The sequence below is a fragment of the Oryctolagus cuniculus genome, chromosome 13, assembly GCF_964237555.1.
Source record: "Oryctolagus cuniculus chromosome 13, mOryCun1.1, whole genome shotgun sequence".
NCBI lineage: Eukaryota > Metazoa > Chordata > Mammalia > Lagomorpha > Leporidae > Oryctolagus > Oryctolagus cuniculus.
The window spans coordinates 96,546,934-96,559,358 of record NC_091444.1 but is presented as its reverse complement, the minus strand read 5'-3'; the positions used below and the strand labels follow the sequence as shown (position 1 = coordinate 96,559,358).

Here is a 12,425-nt window from a genome sequence, read left to right as displayed (position 1 = left end):
GGTTTTGAGGCTGTCTTGACATTCGCTTCAGCCAACTCTCTTGCCTTTAGAACCTAGGAAAGAAGAATTAGGAGCTAAACTCTTGGCCCAGTGGTGAAGAAGTCAGATGAGCTATCTACCTCACACCTCGGATGGCTTTCTGTCCTTATTTTGTACCCAATTCTAACTCTCGGCCAGAAATCAAGCAGTATTTCCTGACCTTGCAAGACTGAATTGAGGATTCTCTTTTCTGCCTTTTCTTCAACTGTATTGACTTCAGTGGCAGAAATAGTGGTTTATACTTTCCTGTTGTATTTTCCCATGTCTACCTCTAGCTGAACATGGGGTAGAATCTGCTCTTTGTTTATATGCTCAACTGAAAGAACGTGGGGGTAGAATCTGCTCTTTGTGTATATGCTTAACTGAGTATGGGGTAGAATCTGCTCTTTGTTTATATGCTCAACCTTTGCAAGGACTGTTCCTGTGACATGACACACATAGTAAATCCTGTCTCCCTGAATGAGTGGCTGAGGGGTTGAGAACTTGGGTGTATTTGTTGAATTTGTATTTTATCTTCCTGTAGGAAGGAATGTCAACCTTAGCGAGTAAGAAGGGCTTAAAAGATATCGCCATCACTCAAGTTGCTCCACAACAGCCAATTAATGAATATGCGTTCAACTATGATCGTGGATTGGACAATGGTAACATGGGTAGTGAGTGCCTATCCTTCGAAACTTAATATTAAAATACAATGAAGAGAAATGAGTAGCTCTAAATTGGATATCCATTTATTTTGAGGGTTTTCTTTGGCTTTTGTTAATATAACCAACTTCTTCCTGAAACAGCTTCAACCCTCTGAAATTCATCCTTACTATTCCTTTTATTTCATTGAAATATTCGTTTCATTGCAATAGCCATGAATGGAGAGAGACACGCCTTTATGTAAATTGTTTCCATGTGAATAAATGTTCTCACTAGTTAATCTGTTACTGCATTTGTAGGTAAGGAGTCTACCTCCCAAAGAGATCCTGAAGACAACAACTCACCAAGGAATTCGAAGGTAGTGTGTCTTCTTGTGAGTTGGAAATATCTGATTTCAGTGATGTTAAAACAAAATTGGTGTTTGCTTGAAGGTATAAAGTTACTTGAGAGACAGCTACTTACATAAGACAGGCAGATAAACATTTTCGCTATCTTGAGAAGGGGTGGTGTGATATCTCTTTGAGGCACTGATATGCATTTCCCTGGTGGATGGTGATGTTGAACATACTGTCATATTGATTGCCATCTCTATCTCTTATTTCGAGACAGGTCTGTTGAGGTGCTGTGTCCATTTCTGAGCTAGATTTGGTGTTTGTTCATATATTCTTGACGATATTTCTTATCTGGGAGAGAGTGGGATACCTAGTACCTATGTAATACAAGCTTCCCCTTACTTATCTGAAGCTACGTAAAGGAGAGGTTTTGAGGCTGTCTTGACATTCGCTTCAGCCAACTCTCTTGTCTTTAGAACCTAGGAAAAAAGAATTAGGAGCTAAACTCTTGGCCCAGTGGTGAAGAAGTCAGATGAGCTATCTACCTCACACCTCGGATGGCTTTCTGTCCTTATTTTGTACCCAATTCTAACTCTCGGCCAGAAATCAAGCAGTATTTCCTGACCTTGCAAGACTGAATTGAGGATTCTCTTTTCTGCCTTTTCTTCAACTATATTGACTTCAGTGGCAGAAATAGTGGTTTATACTTTCCTGTTGTATTTTCCCATGTCTACCTCTAGCTAAACATGGGGTAGAATCTGCTCTTTGTTTATATGCTCAACTGAAAGAACGTGGGGGTAGAATCTGCTCTTTGTGTATATGCTTAACTGAGTATGGGGTAGAATCTGCTCTTTGTTTATATGCTCAACCTTTGCAAGGACTGTTCCTGTGACATGACACACATAGTAAATCCTGTCTCCCTGAATGAGTGGCTGAGGGGTTGAGAACTTGGGTGTATTTGTTGAATTTGTATTTTATCTTCCTGTAGGAAGGAATGTCAACCTTAGCGAGTAAGAAGGGCTTAAAAGATATCGCCATCACTCAAGTTGCTCCACAACAGCCAATTAATGAATATGCGTTCAACTATGATCGTGGATTGGACAATGGTAACATGGGTAGTGAGTGCCTATCCTTCGAAACTTAATATTAAAATACAATGAAGAGAAATGAGTAGCTCTAAATTGGATATCCATTTATTTTGAGGGTTTTCTTTGGCTTTTGTTAATATAACCAACTTCTTCCTGAAACAGCTTCAACCCTCTGAAATTCATCCTTACTATTCCTTTTATTTCATTGAAATATTCATTTCATTGCAATATTCATGAGTGGAGAGAGACACGCCTTTATGTAAATTGTTTCCATGTGAATAAATGTTCTCACTAGTTGATCTGTTACTGCATTTGTAGGTAAGGAGTCTACCTCCCAAAGAGATCCTGAAGACAACAACTCACCAAGGAATTCGAAGGTAGTGTGTCTTCTTGTGAGTTGGAAATATCTGATTTCAGTGATGTTAAAACAAAATTGGTGTTTGCTTGAAGGTATAAAGTTACTTGAGAGACAGCTACTTACATAAGACAGGCAGATAAACATTTTCGCTATCTTGAGAAGGGGTGGTGTGATATCTCTTTGAGGCACTGATATGCATTTCCCTGGTGGATGGTGATGTTGAACATACTGTCATATTGATTGCCATTTCTATCTCTTATTTCGAGACAGGTCTGTTGAGGTGCTGTGTCCATTTCTGAGCTAGATTTGGTGTTTGTTCATATATTCTTGACGATATTTCTTATCTGGGAGAGAGTGGGATACCTAGTACCTATGTAATACAAGCTTCCCCTTACTTATCTGAAGCTACGTAAAGGAGAGGTTTTGAGGCTGTCTTGACATTCGCTTCAGCCAACTCTCTTGTCTTTAGAACCTAGGAAAAAAGAATTAGGAGCTAAACTCTTGGCCCAGTGGTGAAGAAGTCAGATGAGCTATCTACCTCACACCTCGGATGGCTTTCTGTCCTTATTTTGTACCCAATTCTAACTCTCGGCCAGAAATCAAGCAGTATTTCCTGACCTTGCAAGACTGAATTGAGGATTCTCTTTTCTGCCTTTTCTTCAACTATATTGACTTCAGTGGCAGAAATAGTGGTTTATACTTTCCTGTTGTATTTTCCCATGTCTACCTCTAGCTAAACATGGGGTAGAATCTGCTCTTTGTTTATATGCTCAACTGAAAGAACGTGGGGGTAGAATCTGCTCTTTGTGTATATGCTTAACTGAGTATGGGGTAGAATCTGCTCTTTGTTTATATGCTCAACCTTTGCAAGGACTGTTCCTGTGACATGACACACATAGTAAATCCTGTCTCCCTGAATGAGTGGCTGAGGGGTTGAGAACTTGGGTGTATTTGTTGAATTTGTATTTTATCTTCCTGTAGGAAGGAATGTCAACCTTAGCGAGTAAGAAGGGCTTAAAAGATATCGCCATCACTCAAGTTGCTCCACAACAGCCAATTAATGAATATGCGTTCAACTATGATCGTGGATTGGACAATGGTAACATGGGTAGTGAGTGCCTATCCTTCGAAACTTAATATTAAAATACAATGAAGAGAAATGAGTAGCTCTAAATTGGATATCCATTTATTTTGAGGGTTTTCTTTGGCTTTTGTTAATATAACCAACTTCTTCCTGAAACAGCTTCAACCCTCTGAAATTCATCCTTACTATTCCTTTTATTTCATTGAAATATTCATTTCATTGCAATATTCATGAGTGGAGAGAGACACGCCTTTATGTAAATTGTTTCCATGTGAATAAATGTTCTCACTAGTTGATCTGTTACTGCATTTGTAGGTAAGGAGTCTACCTCCCAAAGAGATCCTGAAGACAACAACTCACCAAGGAATTCGAAGGTAGTGTGTCTTCTTGTGAGTTGGAAATATCTGATTTCAGTGATGTTAAAACAAAATTGGTGTTTGCTTGAAGGTATAAAGTTACTTGAGAGACAGCTACTTACATAAGACAGGCAGATAAACATTTTCGCTATCTTGAGAAGGGGTGGTGTGATATCTCTTTGAGGCACTGATATGCATTTCCCTGGTGGATGGTGATGTTGAACATACTGTCATATTGATTGCCATTTCTATCTCTTATTTCGAGACAGGTCTGTTGAGGTGCTGTGTCCATTTCTGAGCTAGATTTGGTGTTTGTTCATATATTCTTGACGATATTTCTTATCTGGGAGAGAGTGGGATACCTAGTACCTATGTAATACAAGCTTCCCCTTACTTATCTGAAGCTACGTAAAGGAGAGGTTTTGAGGCTGTCTTGACATTCGCTTCAGCCAACTCTCTTGTCTTTAGAACCTAGGAAAAAAGAATTAGGAGCTAAACTCTTGGCCCAGTGGTGAAGAAGTCAGATGAGCTATCTACCTCACACCTCGGATGGCTTTCTGTCCTTATTTTGTACCCAATTCTAACTCTCGGCCAGAAATCAAGCAGTATTTCCTGACCTTGCAAGACTGAATTGAGGATTCTCTTTTCTGCCTTTTCTTCAACTATATTGACTTCAGTGGCAGAAATAGTGGTTTATACTTTCCTGTTGTATTTTCCCATGTCTACCTCTAGCTAAACATGGGGTAGAATCTGCTCTTTGTTTATATGCTCAACTGAAAGAACGTGGGGGTAGAATCTGCTCTTTGTGTATATGCTTAACTGAGTATGGGGTAGAATCTGCTCTTTGTTTATATGCTCAACCTTTGCAAGGACTGTTCCTGTGACATGACACACATAGTAAATCCTGTCTCCCTGAATGAGTGGCTGAGGGGTTGAGAACTTGGGTGTATTTGTTGAATTTGTATTTTATCTTCCTGTAGGAAGGAATGTCAACCTTAGCGAGTAAGAAGGGCTTAAAAGATATCGCCATCACTCAAGTTGCTCCACAACAGCCAATTAATGAATATGCGTTCAACTATGATCGTGGATTGGACAATGGTAACATGGGTAGTGAGTGCCTATCCTTCGAAACTTAATATTAAAATACAATGAAGAGAAATGAGTAGCTCTAAATTGGATATCCATTTATTTTGAGGGTTTTCTTTGGCTTTTGTTAATATAACCAACTTCTTCCTGAAACAGCTTCAACCCTCTGAAATTCATCCTTACTATTCCTTTTATTTCATTGAAATATTCGTTTCATTGCAATATTCATGAGTGGAGAGAGACACGCCTTTATGTAAATTGTTTCCATGTGAATAAATGTTCTCACTAGTTGATCTGTTACTGCATTTGTAGGTAAGGAGTCTACCTCCCAAAGAGATCCTGAAGACAACAACTCACCAAGGAATTCGAAGGTAGTGTGTCTTCTTGTGAGTTGGAAATATCTGATTTCAGTGATGTTAAAACAAAATTGGTGTTTGCTTGAAGGTATAAAGTTACTTGAGAGACAGCTACTTACATAAGACAGGCAGATAAACATTTTCGCTATCTTGAGAAGGGGTGGTGTGATATCTCTTTGAGGCATTGATATGCATTTCCCTGGTGGTTGGTGATGTTGAACATACTGTCATATTGATTGCCATTTCTATCTCTTATTTGGAGACAGGTCTGTTGAGGTGCTGTGTCCATTTCTGAGCTAGATTTGGTGTTTGTTCATATATTCTTGACGATATTTCTTATCTGGGAGAGAGTGGGATACCTAGTACCTATGTAATACAAGCTTCCCCTTACTTATCTGAAGCTACGTAAGGGAGAGGTTTTGAGGCTGTCTTGACATTTGCTTTAGCCAACTCTCTTGCCTTTACAACCTAGGGAAAAAGAATTAGGAGCTAAACTCTTGGCCCAGTGGTGAAGAAGTCAGATGAGCTATCTACCTCACACCTAGGATGGCTTCTGTCCTTTTCCTGTGCCTGATTCTAACTTTCAGCCAGGAGGCACCCTGTCAGGCTTCCATGGATTAATAATTCATTCTTTGCTACCCATTGGGAGAAATTGAGTCCCCAGCTCCTGATTTTGCAAAATGCTAGACTGGACTTTGCAGAAATATGAATAATGAAACCCTCTCTAGGATTCTGTCGATCTCTCACTTTCGCTCTCCTTCTGATTCTGTCGTCTATGTTTATACTTCTGTTGATGTCTGTATCTATATCTGTGTCTATATGTCTATGTCTATGACTATTTCTATGGCTAGGTCTAGGTCTATGTCTGTGGATCTATAACCCCTGTCCCCTTTTCTTATTATGTACTTTTAGTTTTGAAGGCTCAAAAATGTAATTAACTAAAAAAACAAGGAAACCAGATTGAACTTAATGCTGAATGGTTTTGGATATCTATCTGAAATCATCGTGGTACAGAAAAGGATTCTTCATTACTCTGGCATCTCCTTGGCACTTCTGACCTTGAAAATGTTTAGATGTATGTTTTACCATCTCCTATTTCAGTATCTCCAATAGATTGCATTGACATAAGTCTTTTCTGAAATTTACGACTGCATGTTACAGCAACATGACAGAACTACATAGAAAAAGAGTTACAGTTTAGATCCCTGATAAAATCATTGATAATTGTCATTTTCCATGAGAAACTCATGATAGTTTGCCCCTTTTTTTCACTTCCAAAATATCAGGATTTAGTCTATGATTACAAAAATTTGCTTATACAATTTTAGCTTATTGTATTCATTTATCTTTTAGACCAGCCATCATTTCCTAGAGTGTTTTTTTTTTTTTTTTTTTTTTTTTGCTCCTGTACCGCAAGTCTTCTTCTAGATATGACTTCTAAGACTCCGGAGGCTCTCAAATCTGAGAAATGCTTCAGAGAATGCATTGCATGCATCTGAACATCCTGCCAGATTGGCCTTTCTAAATTATATTCATGACTAGAGTATTGAGCCATGATTCTATGGAGTCTTGTACAGAAAAGTGTTCAGATTGTAGCATACCACATGCCAGTTGCAGCTTGACCCTGATTCTCTACAGTAACTCTATCCCAGTCCCAAGCAATGTGTTGTAATGTTACCTTCTTACTTTCTTACCCTCATTTGTCGTGTTGTTTTCTGTCTCATCATTCTGTTCCTGCAGCCTCTCTCAGAAGACCCTACACACAATCCCCCTGTACTTTGTGTACTTTAAATATACGGCTGTGGCCTTGTCCTGTTTTGTAAACTGTCACGGCTGAACTGAAGCTTCTGTAATTCCAGCTTCTTCTGTAACCTCTTCATTTATCATGTCAGTAGTAGAATCAGTGAATCTTAATTTCCTTTTCATTGTTTTCCTCTATATGTATATATACCCCAATGGAAGCCTAGAGTAGAATGCGCCTCTGTGTACATGCCTGTCTTCGTTAGGTGGTGCCTATGTTTTGATAGACACAGTAAATGTTTGTCTTAGTGAGTAGTTGAGTAATTGAATGTGTATGTGTGCTAAATTTGTGGTTCCTTGTTTTCTATAGGAGGAATCCTCTGCAGAACCTCTAAAGAGGGAAGAAGGTATTGCCCCACTTAACCAATTTCTAGGCATGCAAGTTAGTAGAGACTGATCCCCTGAGGTAGTAGAAGCGGTCCTTGAGTGTATGTATGTTCTTCTTTTTCAACGTTACTGCTAAATGAAACATCAACGTTGTGTTAAATGAAATCCTACATCCATTTTATTTTACCTTTGTTTTGGGAGTTTTGTTTTGTTTTGCTTTAATATTTCTGACATTTTCCCTAAAACTGCTCAGTCCTCTAAAGCACCTTCTCAGTATTACCTTTGGCTTCTCCAGTTACTTATGAGTGGAGAGAGAGATGAATTGCGTGTGTCTGTACATTTCATAAATATTCTTCTTAGTCGATCGCTTACTACATTTTGTAGTTGCAGTGCCTATCTCCGGAATAAGTGATGAAGCTGTAGAATCACCGTGGGATTCTGAGGTACTTGTCCATGCAAGGTTTCAATGACATTAAGACATAAAAGTGGTGTGTGTTTCTTCAGCCTTTTGAATGTTTTTATACATTTTTTTTAGCTTTAAGATTCAACAGGTTCTTTTACATTTTGCCACAGTCACATCTTATGTATATATTACAGGTATACATGTATGCACTCTTTTTTTGAAAATGGATAATAATGTTACCTAATGAGGTATTCATTGATCATTTTGTGAAGCAGAGGAATATATTGTTGTGTAATACAATAACTCAGTGTCACAATACTTCTAATTATATATATCAGATCATATGATAGCCACACAACTTTGTGCTCTCTATAAATTTACTTTTACAAATAAATGAAAACGTAGTATTTGTGTTTCTGGGTGGCTTACTTCACTTAGAATAATGATCTCCAGTTCCATGTTTTGCTCCAAATATCAGTAATTCATAGTTTATGGCTGAGTGATAGTTCAGCATGTAACATTGTGCAGTCATTAGTTGATGGAGCTCAAAGGCTGACTTCATCCCTTTACTACTGTGACTTGTGCTACTCTTAACATGAGAATGCAGGTACCAGTCTCATATGCCGTTTCGCTTTCTTTGGATGCATTCCCGAGTGTTGGAGAACTGGGTCACATGGTAGATCCATTTTTCGTTTTCTACAGAATCTCTGTGTTGTTTTCCTTAACGGCTATACCGATTTGTGTTCCTACCACTACTGAATTTGGCTACACCACTTCAGCAGCTTTTGTTATTCTTTGATTTTGGCTAACAGCTGTTCTTACTGGAGAGAAGTGATACCTCATTATGTTGTTTATTTGCTTTTCCCTGAGCATGTTTTCATGTGTGTGTTGACCATTTGTATTTCGTCCTTTGAATAATACCTGTTCTTTCCTCTACCTGTTTCTTCCTGAGATTGTTTGCTTTGTTGTTGTTAAGTTTCCTGAGCTCTTTATACCCTCTGAAAATGAGTTAATAGAATAGAAGATAAATTAGATGCACAGCTTCCTTTGATAGGCAGACTCTTCTTAGCTTGATTCAGTCCTGTCTGCCTGTTTGTGTTTTTAGCACCAGTGCTTTGAGAGTCTTATCCAAAAAGTATTTGCCTAGGCCAATGCCTCACAGCATTTCTCTTAGGTTTTCCTGTAGTACCTTGATACCCTCAGGTATTAAGTTTAGTTCCTTGATCCATTTTGAATTGAGTTTTTGTATATGCTGAAAGCTGTGGGTCTTGTTTCAAGTCAGCCTTTACTGTAGCTTATTTTTTTTTTACCTCATGGTAGAAGTGATGAATTATATGCTCCTATTCTTTGTTTTCCTATGTATCTGCTCCCACTTAGCATAGGGTAGAAAATACCTCTGTTTATATATTTATCTTTCTGGAGGAAATGTGCCTAGGAATTGACAAGCAGATTAAATTGTATCTTAGTGATGGAGCCACTGATTGTTTGCTGAGTTTCTGGATTGCTTGTTTTGCTTTAGTATTTATTAATTAGTTAATTAATTAATTTTTGGCATAGGAAGAAACATCAAGTGGAAAGGGTGAAGGTCGTGCTGCCACTGGAGGTGTCCCAGAAGGAGATATTCTGGATTATTTCCTGTCATGTAGTTGGGCAAGGATAGCCAAAGAGGTCAGTATATTTTAATGAATCACGGTATCATTGCTGCTGTTGAAACTGGGAAGTGTAGGTCCCATTATGACATTCATTTCCTTTTGCATTTTCTTTAGCTTTATGTATATGCTAAGTATCTCCCTATTACAATAGTTTCTACATTCTGCACTTTATTGCCACTACTGTCATTTTATTGCAATATTCCTGAATGGTGGTAGATTGTGGATTTACCTATAAACTTCATAGAAATACATGTTCTCATTCAAGGGGCTGTGATTAGGTTTTGTAAATCCAGTGGCTACCTCCAGATCAGAAGATGAATGTCTGGAATCCACTTCCAAATCTGCGCTATTGCCTTTTACTTTCTTGTGACTTTGAAATGTGAGCATTAATTGATGCTGAGATGTGTAAAGGTGTAGTTGCTTCTTTTTTGCCTTTTAAAAATTATTTCAAAGGCAGAGAGAAAGATAAGAAAGATGCGTGTGCAGACACACACAGACAGTATACCGGCCAGATGCCTGCCAGGCCTATTCCAGGTGAAAGGAGTCAGAAACTAAACCCAGGCCTCCCATGGGAGCCAGGGACACAACAGCTTAAGTCACTACCTATTTCTTCCTTGCATATGCCTCAGTAAGATGCGAGGGAGAGAAGCAGGAATCAATAAAGGAACCCTGAAATACTGTATGCTGTTGTCCCACTTAGCATCCGAGCCACTGTGGCAAGTGACTACAAAGAGGAAGGTTTGAGTTTCCTTTCTCACGCCTGCCCTGTATGATTTATTTCCATCATAAAGTTAGTAGTGCATTGTAAACAGTGCACTGCCACGTTAGAGAAGATCTACACATGTGTGTGTCTCCGTTGGTGTAGTTAAACGTAGACAATAATAAAGTAGGCCTGAGAGAGATAAGGAATCAGTTTTGGTTTGGAAACTAGCTATATCTTGAAAATTAAAAGTTTATTTTAGCTCCACCAATGTGAATAACATTATTTTGTGATATCTAATGCCACCTGTTCATCTGAATGAGATTTTGAGAGAAATATTTGGACTGCCATTTCTATGTGCTTAGAATTCCAAATAAAAGCATAATGAATCAAAATGCCATTATTAATCAGAAGTAATGGCATTTCAGCATGAGGTAAAACATGAGTAATCATTCATTTTTCTTTTGGGAAAATAAAGCCTGTTTAAATGGTGTCTTTAATAAACACAGGCTATCTTGGAAAATTTAATGAATTCAACATGTTTATGATAGATATGTTAGTACTAGCATAACTATAAATATTCTTCTACATTGACCAAATGGTGAATGAGAAAGATGGAGCCCATTGCTGCCGAGCTCTGATTCCAGCATGCCATAGGCATTCATGGTTTGGTCTTGGATACATACTGCACCTGTCTCTCTCAGTTTCAATAATATGTTGGCCATTTTACTTCCTTACTTTATTAACCCTCATTTGCCATGTTTTGCCTCCTCCTTTTGTTCACACTGCTCTGTTTAGAAGGCCCATCATGCTTTGCCCCTGCATTTTCTCTGCCGTACTAAATGTGTTCCTAACCCTACAGACTTTGCTGAGTTTTCAAAGTCATGCTGAAGATTCTGTCATCCTACCCTCATTGTAATTTACTGACTGCGATAGTTGAAAATGAGGAATTCTGATTTTCTGTTCTTTGTTCGACAGAGGTCAATTTGCCCCTAGTCTACAGGATGGAATCTGTCTTCTTTCCTTATATTTAGCTCATTGTTTGAGCGCGCCTATTGCTTCCCAAGCACAGCAAACGTCTTCCTGTTTGGCTGAGCACGTGAATGAATGTTTGCTGAATTTGTGGCATTATTTCTTTCTGTAGAGAAAAGCGTCAATGGCATCAAGTGGAGATACTGAAAAGGATGTGGCTGTCAGTCTAAGTGCCCAAGAGCATGCAAAGGACACATTATCTGGTATTGCTGGAGTGCCAGAAGACAAAACTATTGGTCAGTATCTATCAGTGAAACACTGTTTAAGTACTAATGTCTCAACTGAAATGATTTCCATTATTTTGATGATTTTTCTTTCGCTATTTGTTTATATGTCCAACTCAACCTGGTTTAAAGTGCTGATTGAACAAGCAGAAATTCTTTTTTTTTAATTTATGTTTTTATCAGAAAGAGATAGAGAGAGGGAGAGGTGGAGTCAGAGGCATAGAGGCAGAGTGTGTGTGTGTGAGAGAGAGAGAAAGAGGAGAGTGTGTGCAAGAGAGACACAGAGAGAGAGAGAGGTCTTGCATCTGCTGGAGAGAGAGAGAGGTCTTGCATCTGCTGGTTCACTCCCCAAATGGCCACAATGGGCAGGACTGGGTCAGGCCAAAGCCAGGATCCAGAAGCGTCATCTGGGTCTCCCATGTGTGTGCAAGGGGCCAAAGACAGGCTATCTTGTATTGCTTACCCAGGTACATTAGCAGAGAGCTGGATCAGAAGTGGGGTCACTGGAACTTGTACCCATAGCCATATGGTATGCCATTGCTGAATTGCCATGGCTTTACCTGCTATGCCACAGCACTGGCCCTCTAGCTGAAATTCTTTATTGCTGTTACTTTAATTTTAGTATATTATTGATGAACTCAGCTGAATGCGTAATTTTTAAAAGCAACAGTTGGGGCTGGCGATGTGGTGTAGTGGGTAAAGCCCCCGCCTGCAGTGCTGGCATCTCATATGGGCACTGGTTCAAGTGCCAGCTGTTCTACTTCCCATCCAGATATCTGCTATGGCCTGGGAAAGTAGAAGATGATGCAAGACCTTGGGCCACTGCACCCACATACCCACATGCCCACATTGGAGACCCATAAGAAGCTCCTGGCTCCTGTTGCAGATTGGCATAGCTCTTGCTGTTGCAGCCAATAGGCAGTGAACCAGTGGATGGAAGACCTCT

The 12,425-nt window shown here is 39.1% G+C and overlaps 1 protein-coding gene across 50 annotated transcripts in view; it reads left to right on the top strand.

The window, feature by feature from the left end:
• LOC127483472 (ankyrin repeat domain-containing protein 26) overlaps positions 1-12,425 on the top strand; it is a 225,911-nt gene that overhangs the window by 114,378 nt on the left and 99,108 nt on the right. For 31 of the 50 annotated variants that reach the window (XR_011381699.1, XM_070055993.1, XM_070055989.1 and 28 more), the window contains 12 exons: positions 563-692; positions 981-1,039; positions 2,002-2,131; positions 2,420-2,478; positions 3,441-3,570; positions 3,859-3,917; positions 4,880-5,009; positions 5,298-5,356; positions 7,452-7,488; positions 7,853-7,911; positions 9,429-9,539; positions 11,368-11,491. Coding sequence is in view for 49 of the 50 variants with exons in the window: in XM_070055993.1 (XP_069912094.1) it covers positions 563-692; positions 981-1,039; positions 2,002-2,131; positions 2,420-2,478; positions 3,441-3,570; positions 3,859-3,917; positions 4,880-5,009; positions 5,298-5,356; positions 7,452-7,488; positions 7,853-7,911; positions 9,429-9,539; positions 11,368-11,491 (1,087 nt within the window). In the remaining variant the exon portion in view is untranslated. The remainder of the gene's footprint in view (positions 1-562; positions 693-980; positions 1,040-2,001; positions 2,132-2,419; positions 2,479-3,440; positions 3,571-3,858; positions 3,918-4,879; positions 5,010-5,297; positions 5,357-7,451; positions 7,489-7,852; positions 7,912-9,428; positions 9,540-11,367; positions 11,492-12,425) is intronic. The other 19 variants (XM_070055990.1, XM_070055994.1, XM_070055995.1 and 16 more) reach the window with 17 other exon arrangements.